Source organism: Rhinopithecus roxellana, chromosome 1 (assembly GCF_007565055.1).
Source record: "Rhinopithecus roxellana isolate Shanxi Qingling chromosome 1, ASM756505v1, whole genome shotgun sequence".
In the NCBI taxonomy this organism is placed as follows: Eukaryota; Metazoa; Chordata; class Mammalia; order Primates; family Cercopithecidae; genus Rhinopithecus; species Rhinopithecus roxellana.
Genome location: NC_044549.1, coordinates 142090922 through 142110539, shown reverse-complemented (window position 1 = coordinate 142110539; position 19618 = coordinate 142090922). Strand labels below are relative to the sequence as shown.

Genomic DNA, 19618 nt, shown 5'->3' with positions numbered 1-19618 from the left:
TGTGAAAGTGCCCTCAGGAAGTGTGAGCAGCACAGTGTCTACTGAACATTCTTTCCACTGTGGGATCCCTTCTGTGACCATCAGTATTTATCCAAATCATATTCATTCTTTTAAGTCCATCTCAAATTTCCCTTGATTCATGAACTCGTTTCTAATTTGCTAGCTGGAGGTAGACTTGTCTCTTCTTTTGAAGCCTAATACCATTTTGTAAAATTGTGTTCATTTGTATATTCATCCCATTTTAAGTACTTACTATGTGAGTTAATTACACATTAGTTACTCTAAGTATTCATTTGCTGAAAGGTGTCAAACAGTTTATACTCATTGGACAGCTTTATTACAGGCAAAGAATACAGTATGGCAACAGCAGAAGAAGGAAATGTGTTAAATTGAATTTAAACAATCTCAGACTCTGGATTTTTTTTTTTCTCCCACTCCTGGGTCACAAAGAATACCCTTTTGTCTCCAGGTCTTTAACCACCACTAATGTGTATATGAAACGTTTTGCTACAGGAAACCCAATATCTGTCAGTGGTCAGGTTCTCTTACAGTGAACTGATCATGTAGATATATTTCAGGTATATTGCTAGCCTTGGTTATCAAATTTTATCACACTCTGCTGAAACCAGATATTATTAAATTGCATTATTTGTTATATTATTACTAAGTTAATTTTTATATCCATTTATTATTAGCATATATAGTTGACAAGCTAGTGTGGCCTGACTTCAAACAACTCACAGACCTATAAGTACAAAACATTATTTGTCTTTAGTTAGTAGAGTTGATCTTCATTATTCCTGGTTTCTGTATTTGCAAACTTGTCTATTCACTAAAATGTATTTGTAATTCTAAAATCAACACTTATAGCACGTTTACAGTCATTCCACAGACATGAGCAAAGCAGCAAAACTTTGAGTCACCCTATGAGCATCTTGCCAGCTGAAGTCAAGCAAGGCATCTCTCTGCCTTCTTGTTTCAAATTTGTGGACACAGGATGGACACTGTGCAGTGGTAGAGGCTGTGCAGTGCAGTGCAAGATGCTTCATCTTTGGGACCAATTTGGGGGCATTTTAATCCCAACTCTAGCACCTGTTAGTGAGGCAGCCTCAGGCATTTATTGCTTTAGAACCTCAGTTTTTCTTTCATAACATAAAACAGAATCTACTAGTTACAAGCATTAAGGATTATAACCTATAATCTATGTGAGATTTATATATCTATATATGTGGGTATATCTATGTACATGTGTGTACACACACACACATATATATATACACACACATATACATGTGTATGTCTTTAAAAGCAAAAGGTCTGTGTTCCCTAATTTAGTGTTCATGATGACTTTATAGAACATAACTACCATGAATAACAAGGATCCACTGTATATTGTATAACATTGGTTAAGGGTCACCATCAAGCCAGGGAGCTTTAACAGTAAGCATGCTGTCAATCCAGACCAACTGAGATTCAACCACGCTTGCACTATGTAACAAATTTTCATATAGATTTTATGAGGAACGTAAAGATATTTTTTAAAACACACATGCAAAATCTTGCCCCAAGTAAGAAATTTAACAGGGAGGAGTTGAGTTCAACAAGAAAACAAATAAATGCAAACAATAAAACAAAGCAAGGTAGAAATAAAAAGGTTTTTTTTTTTTTTTTTAGAAAAAGATATGTAAAAGGTATATAAAGTTAGAAGTTTGATATTTCCTGCTACGTCCCGCTCCCATATTCATCTTGTATTTATTGAACACATGTCACATTTCATCTTGCGTTAGAGTAATTTTTTTAGATTACTTATTCCTTTACTATGGCGTAAGCTACTTGGGAATAAGGAGTAGACTGTGCATGTCTTTCAATTCTCCTTAACATTCAGTGCAATAGCTTGCACATTGTAAATATCTAATGTTTGCTGAGTGAGTGTAAGATTGGATGAATGTGGCCACCCACTATAATTATCTAACGTCCCATACAGTTCTCCCTACTCCTTTTTCTGAGCTTCTCAGAAACAAACTAGTTGAGGGACCAGCTTTTGATGAATTAATGTAAGGGAGAAAATGTATTAGCATTTATGATGCCCTTTTAAATATTATTTATTTTGATTTTGTTCTTTTAGTAGGACTATACATGCTTTAAGTCAAAAAGAGGAATAATGGGGAAATTTATGAGCTAGTATCCCCATTAACTTCGAAGTCAGATGAAGCTAGTCCCCTCTGGATTGATAGGCTAATGTACGGGTAATACGTGATTTGGTCTACTGAGTACGAGTTTTCTGGCCTTATTATTTTAGTGTATTCTGAAATATTTTAAACATACAAAAGAATACAGAGAATTCAAATACTAAGGTTTTGTCAAACTTGCTGTAGTTCATTGCTGGCCTTTTAGGGCCTTACCACAGGTTATCTGTCTTAGATGTCAATTAAATAATTGGCCCAATTAATTTATTAGTTGCTAGAATAAGCCTTATTCTTTTTCCTTTTTACTTAGAGATGACAGCTATCCTGTTACTATGTATTTTTGTATTTGAGAATAATATATAATATTCTTTTACATAGTTTAAGTTTTATTTAAATAGTATTTACTGTACCTAATTTTCTGTGACTTGTTTTGTCAAAAATTCTGAGATTTATATATGTTGATATTTTGGGTTTAGGTCCTTTATTTTCACTAATGTATATAATTTGAATTTGTGAATACATCATAATTAATTTATCAATATCTATTGCTGGACAATTAGGTTGTCATAGTTTGGGGGTTTTTTGGTTCCGCATAAATAACCAAATTATTACACAAATCATTGTTTTAACATGATTTTGTGTAATGACATAAGAGAAACCTATCACCACATTCAATATAGGGTAAAGCTAATAAAATATGTATAAAAATATATAGCAAAATGAAATATTAACTTCCCATAAGAATAGGGTAGACCATTTTTTATTTCTCTGTCCTGTGAAATTGTCAGAATATTTACTGAGACTTCATCTTCTGAAGAAACATAAACTATTTTTACAATTCAATTTTAAATACACTAGGATCAATTTCTTAAAAAGTGATAATTTTGAACTGAGAGACTCTATCATGTGTGGTGATCATAAGGATGACCTTTAAATCAGGTAGCAATGGGTGCCTGGATTTGCTAACAATTAGCTATGAGACCCTGGCCAAGGTGAAATTCACCTCTTCAAGTCTGAGTTCCTCATGAGTAAGAAGGTGATAACTGTGAATCTACTTCATAGGGTTGTTGTCAATGAGACATAAATGCATGAAAACTGAGGATTTTGTATACACTAAGGAAGCATCAATAAATAGGGGGAAAATTGTCAGCAAATTTGAGACTTTCTATTTAGGTATATATATATTTTAAATTTTAGTACTTTAAATAAGCCATATTTTTACATTTGACCTGGATGACTGCTGTTATTATAGTAGCAATTTCTGAAAATTTTTGGGGGGTCAATACTATAGTTCTCCATACATACAACGTGTAAAAGGGGGTATTTTTGTAACCTCAGGAGCTAAACATCATTCAAATTTGAAAATCCATCATGGCATGCAGAATTCCAATCCTCTGCAATTTGCATTAAAGCAGCACATCAGTGGAAACAGGAGCTTCTTTATCCTTAACACAGTTATTGATTTCTGAGTACAAAAAAAGGAGTGTTATTTTATTAATAACAAAACAAGTATTTGATATCAGTTGTGCGAAGAAAAACTTTTGGAAATTGCTGTAGAGTAATTGAAAATTAGGTTGAATAAAAAATAATGATGGAGACTTTTAAGACCTCACCACAGGTTTCTAGGTTAGGTGTTAAAATAGTGCATTTTTAACACTAAAAGGAACTCACAAAGATTCATTCATGCTGTGGCCCACTATGATGCTGCACAAGAATAAGCATAAGATACACTTTACAAAAATGCATTTGTGTAGCTGAATCTTCGATAAATGCCAGAGTTCTGGAACAGGAATTGGATTGGTCTAAGCCTGTCTTTTGTATGTTAATGTGCTTTCACAGCAAAGGTATGTGAATTAACACAGACTAAAGTATTTTCAAAGAAAGACATTTATCTCCTTATAGCCTTCTGTGATGGATTGTTCAGAGCTAAAGACACACTAGGCCAGAACCAAATCTCCTGCTGCCCTATATAGTTTTTACAATCTCCTTTTAAACAACAGAAAGTCAGGGCAGTCTCACTGCTAAACCAACACTTCTTTAGGAATCTTCCCATAATATACAGGATAGAACCATCTCTAGTACAAATCAACACTTTATTTTCAAAGTAAGCACTTCAAAAGGTTGCTTGAACAAGAAAAGACACATTTTTTGAGCTGTACATTATTTGACAGTTAATGTCAGATTACTCCGAGGATTGCATTGCACCAAATGTTACATTTTATTCTGATGCATTTTAAGTTGAACTTTGTAAATAGTGATAGATGTTTGATTAGTGTTAATATGCAAGATGCCATGATTAGGTACGATTTTTTTTTTTAATCACCACACTGTCTTTTTGTAATCTTCCTTTGATCTCTAACGGACAGTGAGAAAAAAATTGTAATTTAAAATATATTGACTTTGACTCATAAATTAATTTTTGCATTGCAAATTTATTGATATCTATAATACATAGCAAGATGGTAAAATAACTTGTCTGCAAAAAAATGTGTAAACTTCTATCTTTTTTACAAATTGTATCCAATGCCATTTTCTCTTTTAAATTACTGAATCTTAATTTCAAATAGGAAACTTATAAGCAAAATTTTATGACGATTTTTGAGATACAGCAAGGAAGTGAGGTAGTTTCATCTGAATAATCATAGCTGAACTCATATTAGTTTTCTTGTCCTGATATTATCTTCCTTTTTTTTGATAAGCATAGGGTTGGGAACCATGTTTTTGTGTGTTTTGCAATGCATACAGTCATTCTTACAGGGTTTGTATCTGTTCTGTTAGTTTACTGCCAGTTTCTTGAAATATTTTCTGCTATTGGGTTTTAAAATGGAAATAAATTAATCTTCTATAGCTTGAAGTGATTGAAGACTATTAATAAAGTATAAATTTCACACCTAATATTCAGTATTTTTAAATACTTTACTGTGACATGTTTCTAAAACTGTGTATTTTAACAAGGCTTGCTTCCACATAAATGTATATGACGTCAGCAGACACATTTCTCAATAATCTTGTAATCGTCATCTCACTTCAATCCATGATTTTCCTATGGTAACATTTAACTTACCTGATGCTAGTCATTATTAATGTATTTCTGTAGATTGTAAAACATCTAGTTATCACACTGTCTATGTTAGCTTGTTCCAACTCATGATTTATTTTCATTTTTTCTAGGATATAGACCCGCAGCTAACTGGATTTGATTTATAAGAGAGAAAACTACAGTCAATGCCCACTCTTGCCACATTGCTAATATGGGAAACAGAATGTTGAATAGGATATGGTCTGATAAAGAGTGATGATTGAAGATGCTGCTCCAATACATGTGAAATCAGTGGGAGATACCTGCTGTCTGAAGATCTTTCAGAGCTTTCCTCAACAAGCTCCCCTTTAAGAAATCGGAGGTATATTCTACCATTATACAGCCTTTCTCAAGTGGATATAAATACGTTTGCCTCACTGTAACCAGACAACTAGACACCTAATGTGGGACCATGGCACTGCCCAGATGCACGTGGCAAAATTATGTTTGGAGAGCAGTGATGGCATGTGTGGTACACAGGGGACTGGGTGCCCCATTGACTCTCTGTATGCTGGGATGTTTACTTCAGGCTGGTCATGTGCTATCACAAAAATTGGATGATGTGGACCCACTGGTGACTACCAACTTTGGAAAGATAAGAGGGATTAAGAAGGAACTCAATAATGAAATTTTGGGGCCTGTTATTCAATTTCTTGGGGTTCCATATGCAGCCCCACCAACAGGGGAACGTCGTTTTCAGCCTCCAGAACCACCATCTCCCTGGTCAGATATCAGAAATGCCACTCAATTTGCTCCTGTGTGTCCCCAGAATATCATTGATGGCAGACTGCCAGAAGTCATGCTTCCTGTGTGGTTTACTAATAACTTGGATGTGGTTTCATCATATGTACAAGACCAGAGTGAAGACTGCCTATATCTAAATATATATGTCCCAACTGAGGATGGTGAGTTTATTGCAGGAAAAACAGGGAGATATATTTTTATATTTTTTCTATTCTAACAATATTAATTCATGTGTACTGGTAGTATGCATGGCTTTTCCTGTTGGCATGTAGACATATTTTACATGCGTGCATGGTGCTCTTTTTGTTTATTTGTGTCAGTGTATCTGTACTTATTTTTTTCCTGTGCTTACTCATTTTCTTTCCTCCACAGCACGTATATTTAGGTAGAAATGGGTTTCTAATTTCCATTTCCTACCAAATGACTTCTGAGAAGATGCATCAACATTTCCTCATTGCATGTGCAGGCTCAACGAATTGGGGATCTTTCGCACTCAGTAAATGCAGGAGCGTATTGAGTTAGATAGTGGTGTTGCATGTTCCGGCGGTCTGTGATGGAGCGCCATGTTATTTTCTAGTCTTCTATTCATTTTTCAGTAAAAAGAATATCCAAGGAATGTGCCAGAAAGCCCGGCAAGAAAATATGTAGAAAAGGAGGTATGTATAAAAGTGGAAATTAAAAATGGGGGAAAAAGCTTGCAGAGGAAGAACAAGATATTCTCCTTAAGGATGATTTGCTGATGCTGGGAAGTAAATGGTTAGGTGATATTTGAAATCTGATGAAGTCTGTCAAAATAGAAAGGTGGTTAAGGAGCGCTCTAGCTGAGTAGATTACATTGGTTCATTGGTTGTGTCTTGTGTTCTGGTGCTGGTAGCATCAGTAAGAGTTGAATCTCTGCTTTGAGTTTGTGTGTAGTGGAATATTTATTTAGGCTATTACGATACCTGCAAGGAGCCCAAACAATGCGGTCTTACTAACTGGTAACTTTGATCTTTGATCTCTGAACTCTTTTCTACAGATACATATTTGTGTTCCTCTTAAAATTTGATCACTCAATCACAAATCTAGTTTTTCGTTTATTCTCAGCATTCCTTCTGAACACTCTATGGACTTTCTCATCCTAAGGGTAAATTTTCCATAATTATTGAGCAATTATTGTTATCAAGGTAATAGTGTTTTTTTCTTAGTCTTTTCATTTTCAGTCACTTTTCCAGAGGAGAATGAGATTTTGCAGATTTGATACTAAATATTTACAGTCTTAAAATTACTTTAACATTTTTATATTTACGTTAAACAATTTAAAACATAGAGAAGTGCATGATTCAGAAGCTACAATTAAATCAACCTTCAAATCATCCTCTAGCCAGATTGAGCAAATGTAGACACTGACAGCTGCAAGCTTGCATCTGAATGTAGCTTGTCCACACTCCGCTTTTATATAACATTCAGTAAATCACTCATAGGAGAGTATGATTTTCTATGGCAGTAAATCATCTAAGTGTTATTTTGACCTTATTCATAACTTTGTAGAATTTCCCATCTTCATACAGAAGTCATTAATATTCTAATGCTGCACATTCTATCTCTCTATGCACTTCTAATCTCCTGACTGGACCAAATCAGATTTCGTTATAGCATCCTTGTGGGGCAAGGAATGTCTAAACTGTTCTGTTTTAATGGGATCGCATTTATATGGAAGACACTTTATAAATAACAAAATTCGTAACTCAGTTCAGAAGTATTTGCATTACATTGAGGATTTTTTTGTTTGTTTGTTTTGTCTTTGCTCTTATTTCTTGGGTGATACTGGTAGAGTGGGATTTAACCTTCATTCTTTATTGATATTATGAATTGGGTTAAAAGCACAGTATACTTAAGAAGATGGATATGGAGGCAACAAGGATGTTTTAAACAACTAAAAAAAGTCTTTTTTTCTGCAAATTGAAAATAATTGCAGTAATTTACATACCTTCAACTAATGTACAGTACTGCAGTAGTTATTATTGTGCAGCTTATCAAGCATGTGTAATTAGCTAAGTGACTTTCACCTCCTATTACAAAGATGTTGATTCACAAAGTCATAAATAAAGATGCTATTGAGGAATGCATAAATAGAGCATAATACATAAAAATATGTATGATGAAGAAAAAGATAAGAGCACCAAAAGGTAAGCTAGTGAGTGAGAAAGTGACCTTTCTTCTCATACAACTTTAGAGGATAAAAGATTTATTAGAAAATTATTTTTCATTGTTCTTTGTATTGTTGGTTTCATTTGCTTTAGTAAGAGAGTTGGCAGAGAGATGTGTAGGCAATGCTATGTACCTTCACAAACTCTGAACTAATTAATAATTAGAATGAGGACAACATCTATCAATGCCCACTTGAGCCTGTATGGTTTACAGTTTAAATATATTGTGCTTATTCATACTATTAACTATGCATTCTAAAAATCATTTTGGCTTGGGAATTTAATATATCCTATTATTATTATTAAATACATTGTGCTCATTTATTAGCTGTTTGTACATTATCCTAAAGTCTAAATAACAAAAAAATTTTAATGTAATTATATTATATAAACAGTATTTTTAAACTAAACAAAAACTAAGGTTTAGAATTTAGCTGTTAAGTAGAGGAGTAGAAATCAATTTTCCAAACTTTTACCTGTTTTTTGTTTTTTATTTTTTTTCTACCATGAAGGGGCTATTTTGGTTATTTCAAGATACCACATTTCTGGGAGTCAAGAAATTATTAGTCACTTTATATCTGTTTATATATATACTAATATATACTGCATATGGACTGTGAGATTTTCAGTAGAATGCCAGGAGTATATAAATGATGGTTTAGGAACTGTGAGAATAGTTGCTTTGCCAGGACTTTATGAATGATGGTTCAGGAACTGTGAGAATAGCTGCTTTGCCTTTTATCTAGATGCCATTCAAATCCTGTCTTGTTATTATTTATTCTTTTATGTGTGTATGGGTCACCTGTAGAGACAGATGGACCCCCATCCCTGAGCCAAGTACTCTATAATCTGTGCATGCTGTATTCATGCAAAACTATTTCCTAATTGCCAATTACAAGCCACGTACTATTCAAGTCAGCCAGTAATAAATGAAACAAAGAACGCCCTTCCCATAGAACTTATAATCAAACAACTTTACAAAGAGCAAAGCATTTTCTGTACTTTGGTGTGTATAAAAGGAAAGAAATCTTATCCCTCCTCCAAGAGATGTTGTTCTATAATTTTTAAATAGAGCATGTACAATATTTTCCTGCAATTTAAGAAAAAAGCTCATTTTTACCAATAGGCTGCCTCTCATTTTAAAACAGGTCCCAGTTGTACTTTTTAATCTGTTTTTTAATATTTCCCATGACAGTTTTAGCCATATGTTAATTACCCTCTAGATATTTCTTCAGAGTTTTATCCTTACAAAATGGAAAAGAAAAATGAATTCATAAATGAGATGATTGTCGACACTTGAACAAACAGGCAGATAACATGATAGACACTGGAATTTGGTTGTGGAGAACAGATACCTGGTTTTATATATTAGGTGTTTTGCATAATTTATCCATTTAATCATCATAGCAACATTAGGAGAAAAGAATATTACTCTCTGTTTTTAAATTTTAAATTTTTTATCTCTATTTTACAAGTAAGAAGGTAGACTCTGAAAAGTCCAACCTTACCACTGACTGCTAGTTAGTGGCAGAGGCAGGTTTGACCTCAATTCTCTTTTACATTAGATAGATTTCTGTTATGTTAAATTACCTTCTGTGATGATTTCCATAGCAGAGACTTGTATCTATCCATCCTTCCTCTTTCTGTTTTTTCCTTCTTTCTTTTACGCATTCAAATATGTCATGAGTTCTTTTTATCCTATCCTTTGGCCATATTTTAGACAGACTTAATGCTCACCTTAATTGAATTGAATCAAGCTAATGTTAGCAGCCAATTTCCAAAAATATATTCAGTAATCATTTAGTGAATACTTTAAACCTCAATTACTTTTGTGCCAATCTAATTATACCACATGCTTCTTACTGCCCAGACTAAGATCCCCACGTATTCCTCCTGGCTGCTATTAAGGAGTTGATTTAATTTGCTTAAGTTTCCCTCTGTTTCTTTAGGTTGCTCTCCTGTGAGAGTTGCTAACAAACAAGAAAGTGGTCAAATATTAGGGAGTAAACATGAGAAGGAGAAACAAGGGACCTAGAGAGGATTCACAAACACATTGTCTGGCTCATGGATTCTCTAGAGTTGTGTAGTCTCGTGTTTCTCCAGCACTCTTATTATTATTTGCATAGCTCTTCTAAGAAGGATATAGAACTAATTTTCATTCCTGCACTTGTGAGACTTAACTTGCTTTTTTATTTACCCCAATTTGTATTGTGCAGAAGATTAAAATCTTTGTAGGTGACTCTGGTACAATCATTTGCTCTTTGAGCATTTTGTTCATGATTTTCAAAAGTGTTTTACTTTCACGTGCTCTGGTTCATAGTCTTTACCTGAGATAATATTGAATTCTTTCAAGAGCCTTTTCCACAAATTTTTGGTTTGTTTGGTTGTCTAACATAGGGACTGATTTTTTCCTAATTTAATGTGTATAACAATGACTCCTCGTACTGTCAAGGTATTTAAGAGTTTAAAAGGGGATTATATTCCAGAATGTTCTTACTTCTTGCTTATACATTTCTCACTCATTTACTTATTCATTTGACAAACATTTACTGAGTACTTACTCCATGCTGACTATCGCTCTAGGTGCAGAGTAAATAAAAGAAGACAAAAACCTTGCCTGCTTGTGTGAAGCTTACAACCTAGTGTGTAGAGACAGTTTGTAAATGATGAACACATTAAAAACTAAATTAAAAAGGTGTGAGAGGGTGAGAAATTGAAACAGAGTATGAAAGACCAAGGGTGCTGGTATGGAGAGTGAAAATAGTTAAAAATAAAATGAGGACCACCTCATTCGAGCAAGGATCTGATGGAGATAAGGTGATTATCTAGAGAAAGATATATAAGGAACAATTAGGAATGTAGCAGTTCTGGAAAGGGGGAAAAGAGAGAGAGAGACAATGAGATTCAGAATAATCTGACTTGATATTTTAAAAAAGTTACTCTGGCGGATGTATTGAGACTAGGTTGTAGGAGAGCATGGAGAAATGGGGAGAGTAAGAGGTGGTGTTCCAGATAAGACTTGATCAAGGTCCAGACTCAAACCAGGGTAGTAACCATGGAAGTGATAGATTCTTCATATATTTTAAAGATCACATTCCTTGATCAATTTGCTGTGGGCTGTGAAAGAAAAGGAGAAGTCAAAGAAGATTACTATATTTTTTATCTGAATACCCGGAAGAATAGATTTGCCATTAATTAAGATGGAAAGGAATAACATAGAAGGGTTTGGGGAGAAGCAGAGTACAAAAATAAGTTTAGTTTTGGACATGTTTAGTTTGAGATGACCCTTAGACATCCAAGTAAAGACATCAAAAAGCCAGTTTCTTGAACCAACATCTTGAATCAAGGTAGAGATAAAGGTTTATGTAGAGATATAAATTTGGCAGTCACTCTAATATAGAAGGTAAAGATTTCAAGTCACGAGCTTGAGAGAGAATAAAAGGAAGTGAATGAAGATAACGAAAGAAATAAGACACCAAGGTTTAATTTATAGGAACATTCCAACATTGCAAGGTCTGGAAGAAGAGTTGGAAAGAGATGGAAACTGAGAAAGAGTTATGTATGAGATGGTAGGTAAACCAAGATTTTTGTGTTGCCCTGGAAGTTAAGTCAAGAAAATGTCTCCAAGTGAGCATAGTGATCAACTGCACCAAATAAACTTTTGTGGGGTGGTGTGGGTTTTACACACTGGAGAGAATGGGTGTCTAAGAGAGAATGGGTGAAGATTTGGAGCAGCATAACATAAATAATTATTTTAAAGAGTTTTGCTTTTTAAAAAGAGATCAGAAAAAAATATGAGGGGTGAGGAAAATGGAGGTTGTTTTTGTTACTGTAGGTTAAGATAGAAGAAATAAAGGCATTTTTTTTATACAGCAGGAAATGAGCAATCTTAAATATAGGCAAAAGATGGTAGAAATTCTGGAACAGTATCCTTCATTAGGTGAGAAAGGTGGGATTTGGAGATTTTGAATTAAAGAAATATGGGTAGAAAAATTAATATGTTGCTATGCACAGTACATGAGGGTGAGTGCATGGGCAGAAGTATAGTGGAGTTCTCTGCTCTTATCTGATTCTATTTCAATTGTTTGATGTGTAATGTTAAGGGAAATGAAGATAGAATTAACATCAGTGAGATCTTGCTATGATCTAGACATCATGGCATATTAATTTATTTGATATCACAACAGCCTTGTGACGTTCCCACCCTCACTTTCTAGATGTAGAAATAGAGGAACAAAGAAGTTAAATTATCTTGCCCAAAGATTCATAATTTGTTGTTGGCCAACTGTTTCCTTTGAAGGGGCTGTTTTAGAATGGAGGAACTAAAACAGAACAACAAAAACAGCACAAAGCAACAATAAGAATCATGTTTATATGGGATTTAAGATCACAAATAGAAAATGAAATTGGTGGCCAATTTGCTAGTAGAAAAATCACCACACACTGAAATATTTGTAACGCCTAGTTCACTTAGAGTTTGAAAATGAACATAAAACTATTGAACCAGAGATTTGGCTTCATATTTGAATTAGTAACTGTGGACAGATGTGGTTATGTCTTCTAAAAGCTAAACAGTCTAAGTTGGGACTCTGAAATGAAGTAGATCTAAAGTGTTGTAAAGTTTTAAAAGAACAACATCAATTGTTCCATTATTTACTGACAGGCAGAGAGAGTCTCCTGAAGCAGATGATTAAAAGACCATTATAGCTGTCCAATTCAATTTTTTCAAAGAATAAATACTTTTTTTCTTATAGAAACTGGGGTTGAAGTTGAAAACATTTAAGATTTATGCCACCAGCAAAAAGAGTTATGCTAGAAAATAAATTCTTGGTAGAAACTGCTATCCTTTCTCCTACCATATGTCACGTCTTCCCTTATGTATTCTTTTCACATATATAGCATTCGATAAGCTTAATAATAATTAGAATGCAATGTTTTGTTTAGTTGAGTTCTATATTACTTACCATTACACATTTTGTAGGTAATATTCTGGGCTTTAATATTTCTCCTGTGAATAAACCTCTCTTTCTTCCTCTCCTGGCAGTACATGCTAATGTAGTTTAGGACATGGCAGAATTAGAGTGTCACACCAGTATAGACATTTGCTAGTAACCATTCCACAGAATCATTCTGGGTTTGATCACCTTAAACTCTGGACAAGTTGTAGAAGCATAATTTCTTAGCAGAAATCTTCACACAGCCATTTGTAACTGGACAGAGCACTTTATGTAGCACTTCTTATATTGTATAAGTTGCCTAGGCTGCTGTAACAAATTACCACAAACTGTGTGATTTAAAACAACAGGAATTTATTCTCTCGAAATCTGGAGTCAAGAAGTTTAAAATCAAGGAGTGGAAAGGTTTGACTTCTTCTGGAGGCTCTACAGGAGTACCTCTCTGCTTTTTTCTAATTTCCAGAGGTTGCCAATAGTCCTTGCTGTTCCTTGGCTTGTAGTTGCATCACTCCAATCTCTAGCTCTGTTGTCACATAGCTTTCATTCCTGTGTGCCTCCCTATATCCCCATGTCTTCATGCGGTCTTTCTTTCTTTCTTTCTTCTTTCTTTCTTTCTTTCTTTCTTCTTTCTTTCTTTCTTTCTTTCTTTCTTTCTTTCTTTCTTTCTTTCTTTCTTTCTTTCTTTCTTTCTTCTTCTTCTTCTTCTTCTTCTTCTTCTTCTTCTTCTTCTTCTTCTTCTTCTTCTTCTTTTCTTCTTCTTCTTTTGTTCTAGGGTACATGTGCACAACATGCAAGTTTGTTACATATGTATACATGTGCCATGTGGGTGTGCTGCACCCATTAACTCGTCATTTACATTAGGTGTATCTCCTAATGCTATCCCTCCCCCCACCTCCTCCCCACAATAGGACCTGGTGTGTGATGTTCCCCTTCCTGTGTCCAAGTGATCTCATTGTTCAATTCCCACCTATGAGTGAGAACATGTGGTATTTGGTTTTCTGTTCTTGGGATAGTTTGCTGAGAATGATGGTTTCCGGCTGTATCCATGTCCCTACAAAGGACACAAACTCATGCTTTTTTATGGCTGCATATTATTCCATGGTGTATATATGCCACATTTTCTTAATCCAGTCTGTCACTGATGGACATTTGGGTTGACTCCAAGTCTTTGCTATTGTGAATAGTGCCACAATAAACATACGTGTGCATGTGTCTTTATAGCAGCATGACTTATAATCCTTTGGGTATATACCCAGTAATGGGATGGCCAGGTCAAATAGTATTTCTAGTTCTAGGTCCGTAAGGAATCGCCACACTATTTTCCACAATGGTTGAACTAGTTTACAGTCCCACCAATAGTGTAAAAGTGTTCCTATTTCTCCACATCCTCTCCAGCACCTTTTGTTTACTGATATTTTAATGATTGCCATTCTAATTGGTGTGAGATGGTATCTAATTGTGGTTTTGATTTGCATTTCTCTGATGGCGAGTGATGATGAGCATTTTTTCATGTGTCTGTTGGCTGTATGAATGTCTTCTTTTGAGAAGTGTCTGTTCATATCCTTTGCCCACTTTTTGATGGGGTTGTTTGTTTTTTTCTTGTAAATTTGATTGAGTTCTTTATAGGTTCTGGATATTAGCCCTTTGTCAGATGAGTAGATTGCAAAAATTTTCTCTCCTTCTGTAGTCTTCTAACACAGACATTGGCCCCTAGACTTAGGGCCCGTTCTAATCCAGTGTGACCTCATCTTCATTATATTTCCAAAAACCTATTTCCAAATAAAGTCATTGTACTGGTTTTCTGGATTGCTGTAACAAAGTACCACAAACTGGGTGGCTTAGACAACAGAACTGTTGTTGTTGTTTTACAGTTCTGGAGACTAACAAGTCTGAGATCAGCACATGGGCATGGTTGGTTCTTTCTGAGGGCTGCGAGGAAGAACAGTTCTGGACCTCTCTTCATGGCTTATCGATGGCCGTCTTCTCCCTGTGTCTCTTCGCATGGCTTTCTGCCTGTGTATATGTCTGTGTGTTCCAATGGTCAATATTTTAGAAGGATACAAATTATATTGGATTGTGGCACAACCTAATGACCCCAACATAACTAATTATATCTGAAATGATGTCATTTCTAAATAAGGTCACATTTTGAGGTACTCAGGTTAGGACTTGAACATATAGAATTTTGGGGAGACACAATTCAACCTGTAACTGTCGTATCCGAAGGTTCCAGCTGGACATAAGTTCTTGAGGCACACTAAGGACATTGCCACTTTTTTCCAAACTAATCCCCAGAATGATCTCATAATGTTTCTATCGTTAAATCTATTGTAAATGTTGAAAAACTATAGCTTACTGGGGTTAAATAAGTTGCCCAAGTTCACGTGAATATTGGAATTGCTGAGACTCCTATTCAAATCAAAACTCAAATTGTATGTGATAGCTCCCTTTACCACGATGACCCATCCTACAGGTAATGAATTTTCTCTGTCCTCCTGAGAAGTTCTTTTAATGTTTTTTTTTTTTTTTTTTTTTTTTTTTTTGGTATTTTTCTATCAAGATAGGATACGATGCATTAGTCCATATGCTTTTATATATCCAAGTGTTTGACTTTGTGTCAACAAAATGATTCCGTTTTTTAATGTATTTCTTGAATTTTAAACATTTTATCCAGATGGTTGCTTATATGCAAACATGGTTTAAGTTAAAATGAAGATCCTACCAATTTAAAACTGTAATATTATTGCTTTTCAGTTCCATTTCATTTGTTACTTTAGGGAATTGAACAAAGTTATTTTTAAAATAACTTTTAAGTTAAGACCTGATTCTTTGTTTACTGTAACCCTATTCATTTGGTATCTATGAAATGATAACAATAAGGCAATTTAAGCATAGCTCATAATTTTCATGAAAGCCTGTAAAATGTTGCAAAAATCAGATTTAAGCAATGACAAAATTAATCTAATAAAAGGATTTGGAGTCATTGTAACCATAATTATAATTTTTAAAAGTATGAAAATCTGATTAATCAACAGTGGTCCTAATTTTTTGGTCCTCATTGCAGGAATGAAGGAGTGAAGGAGCAAGTCTTCACTTTCCTTTTCTTCCTATTTTTTTTTCTTTTTCTTTCTTTCTTTTCTTTTCTTTCTTTCTTTCTTTCTTTTTTTTTTTTTTTTTTTTTTTTTTTTGAGGCAAAGATCTTTGGAGTAGTTATTCCAATAAAACCAAACCAAACAAACAAACAAACAAAAAACCCCACATCATCTCCTAGTCTTAGAAGCATATAAAAACATCTACCTTTTCCTCTTACAAAAGTGCTCACATTTTCTTTTCTCCAAAAGGTTTGGGGCTCCTCTTCTGTAGTCTTCTTTCTGAGTTCCCCTAATTGGAAAATGAAAGAAGGAAGAGCAAGGGCAGGGGGATAAGTATGAACAGGACAGGTTGACACTAGGACAAGTAATGTAACCCTGTCAAGTAGTAGTAACTATAGCTACTCCCAGTAAAGGAAGAGGGATGCCTGCTTAAAATTATTAAAAATATATATGTGCTTCCTAATTCGGACTCCTAGACCTCTTGGGAACAGGTATGTTCTGTGGAGGATCTCTAAAAAGAAGAATGCCTGTAACATCCTCTAACTCTCCATCCCTGCTAAGTTCCCACAAACCATCTTCCTCAGCTCACCATCTTTCCTGACAATGAGCAGGCCAGGCCTCAGCTTACAATTCTGAGCTTTCATCAAAGAGAACTGATATGTTGCTTTGGCACAGTAATTTACAAGGAGGCAGATCCTGAGGTTTCTGAGTTGCTCCCAGCTAGGCAGCCAAGAAACCTATCAGTGCTTCTCTTGACCTATTCCCAACTTTCCACCAATGCAAACACCACACTCCCACACCCACCCACCTGGACAGCTCCCTCATCCCTCACACATGTGTATATGGAGACGCCACCTACAATGGAAAGATTTCTTTCCTTTTTTTCACTTTTCTTCTCTCCTTTCTTGATTTCTTTCTTCCAGAGCAAAGGGGGGTTCTGTTGCCTTATTAAAATGTTTAGAGGTCAGTTCATTTAAGGAATAACTTCATTTCCATGAAAATGGAAATACTTATAAATTTGCATTCCAAGGAGAAAATATTTTCTAAAATGGCCACTTAAAAGATTTTGTATTCCAACTGACTCTGAAAGGCCAGAGATGAGTGTTTTTTTTTTTTTTAATCTGTATTTATTTTATGAAGTTCTTTGGCCATCTCCGCAGTTAAGCGAAGGGTGTTCTTATGGGGGTAGAGGGAAAGAAAACATAAAACTTTGTATAATATTTACTGGGGCCTCAGACTGTTGTCAGGTAGAAACTGACCATTGAAAGTGGTGTTTTTATCAATTAATTGATTGATTGATTGATTGTTGTTCTTTTTGGTGGTGTTGCTTTGCTTGGCTATGCGTTCTGTGTCCTGGAGTCCCTGCCTCAGGTTTCCCAGTTTGGCTGTTTTCTGTCTGTCTCAGCCATGATCTACTGTGGACAAAGTACACCGTCTGGCACTTTGGGAAAGAGATGTTCTTTGCCCTCAGAGGGCTTACATTGCAATGAAAACCTCAGTAACAAGAAATAGGGCTTTTTGTTGATGTCCATGTCAATATTACTAAGCAAATGTAAGTTTGATATGTATTAAAATCTCCAAAAAACAAAATGAGGAAAGATCTGCTTCTGTAAAAAAAGAAAAGGTAATGATGTTGATATTTGGCACTGTGTTCCCTATAATAAAACATTTAATTAAATCTTTAAATGTGTATAGAGCACAAAATATGCACATTAGAATAAAACACATCAGGCATAACCAAAACTATAATTATATCAACCCTGTTGCCTGAGCCCACCTTAGTTGCTCTGCCAAGAAGCAATGGTTTAAAACTTTCCATCCATCTGGGGTTTTTTTAAAGCCTAAAGTGTACCTATACAAATCTCTTTAAAGCTGGGGAATGCTTTGGCTACTGATACAACAGCTGCTGGATTACAGGCTGTTGCTTCCAAGAGTAAAAATGAACAGCTGATGCTCTAGGGCTCTTTTCTCACTTTTGTTGGAAGTCTTCTCAGTGCAGAGTCCTGGGGTAGGTCCTGGAGATACTGAGATAAAAAAGGCATTAAAGAGCTCACTCAAAGAGTTCACTATCTTGTGGGGGAGGCAGATACAGACAGAGAAAATAACAATATAGTAAGTGCCCTGAGGAAAGGAGGCAAGGGGCATTGAGGCAACACACAGGAGAGGTATCTGTGGTTTGAGATATTTTAAGATAAAATGTTACTCCTTACATGAGCACTCACAGATAAATACTGTAGACTCTCAATACCTTCAAAGGTTAGTATAGTCTATGGGACCATATTTCAGAGATTAAAATATTTCTGAGTGCTTTTTAAAAATATGTATGTGTGTTCTCTCTCTCTCTCTCTCTCTCTCTCTTTTTTTTTTTTTTTTTTTTTTTTTTTTTGCATGGATATCAGTTGTCTCTTCTTCCTAATCTCACTTTGCCAGGATTTTAGAAACACTACCTGCTCACTTCTATAGTCCTGAGTCTGATCTATTATGGTTTGCAAAACAGAGCACCCACACTTGAAACACACACACAAACAGAAAAACTTGTTTGTTAAAACACTGGACTCAGAATGAGAGTTTTCACCATCTGTAACCCATGGGAACTTAAATATATTGACTTTGTTTGAAGGTAATATTTTTTCAGTTTTATGTTTTGAGTAATAGGCCACTGAAGACGTAAGCTTCAAATAAATGAGGTGTTTACTAATTGGGAATCTATAGAAGCCAACCCTCCCGACATGAGGAGACCTTTTAGGGGGGTGTACAGGCATTGCTTACTCCTGACATTCAGGACACCTGCAGACACCATCCTTCTTCCCTGGTGCACGCCCTCCCTCCTTCTCTATTTCTCTCATCCTAATCTAGAGCCTCTGTCATTTCTTGCCTCAACCACTGTAATAGCCTCTTAACAGTTCTTCCTATTCCCATTCCTGCTTCTGCAATCTCTTCTACACATAGCAGCCAGTGTGATCTTTGCTTTAAAGTCTGAAATCAAATTATATCACCTCTTTCTTAATTCCCCTCAAGGATTCTCTATTGCTTTTAAAATAAATGTACAACTCCCTACTGTCGTCTAGAACACTCTGTAAGACTCTATGTAGTAACTCTTGTCTGCTGTTTCAATATCCTTCTGTATATTTCTCCCTTCTCTCTACTTTCTAGCTTTATTGATATTCTTTTTGTTACTGGAATAGTCAACCTCCATCCTACCTCAGGACCTTTGCACATGCAGATCCTTCACTTTTAGTGCACCTCTACCTCTTTTAATGTCTGGCTAAATTTTGTAATTCAAGTTTTGGAAAAATGCCACCTTGTCAAAACAGCCTTTGCTGATCTGATCAACCTATCAAGGTAACCCTACCCTTTTACTCCAGTTATTCTT

At 35.1% G+C, this 19618-nt stretch overlaps 1 protein-coding gene across 7 annotated transcripts in view; it reads left to right on the top strand.

Annotated features, from left to right (window-relative positions):
• Positions 1-19618, top strand: part of NLGN1 (neuroligin 1) — an 887800-nt gene that overhangs the window by 152847 nt on the left and 715335 nt on the right. For 2 of the 7 annotated variants that reach the window (XM_030931994.1, XM_030931989.1), the window contains exons 1-2: positions 5678-6170; positions 6606-6665. In XM_030931994.1, coding sequence (XP_030787854.1) covers positions 5678-6170; positions 6606-6665 — 553 coding nt within the window. Of the gene's footprint in view, positions 1-5357; positions 6171-6605; positions 6666-19618 lie in introns of those variants that run through there. The other 5 variants (XM_030931999.1, XM_030931991.1, XM_030931988.1 and 2 more) reach the window with 4 other exon arrangements.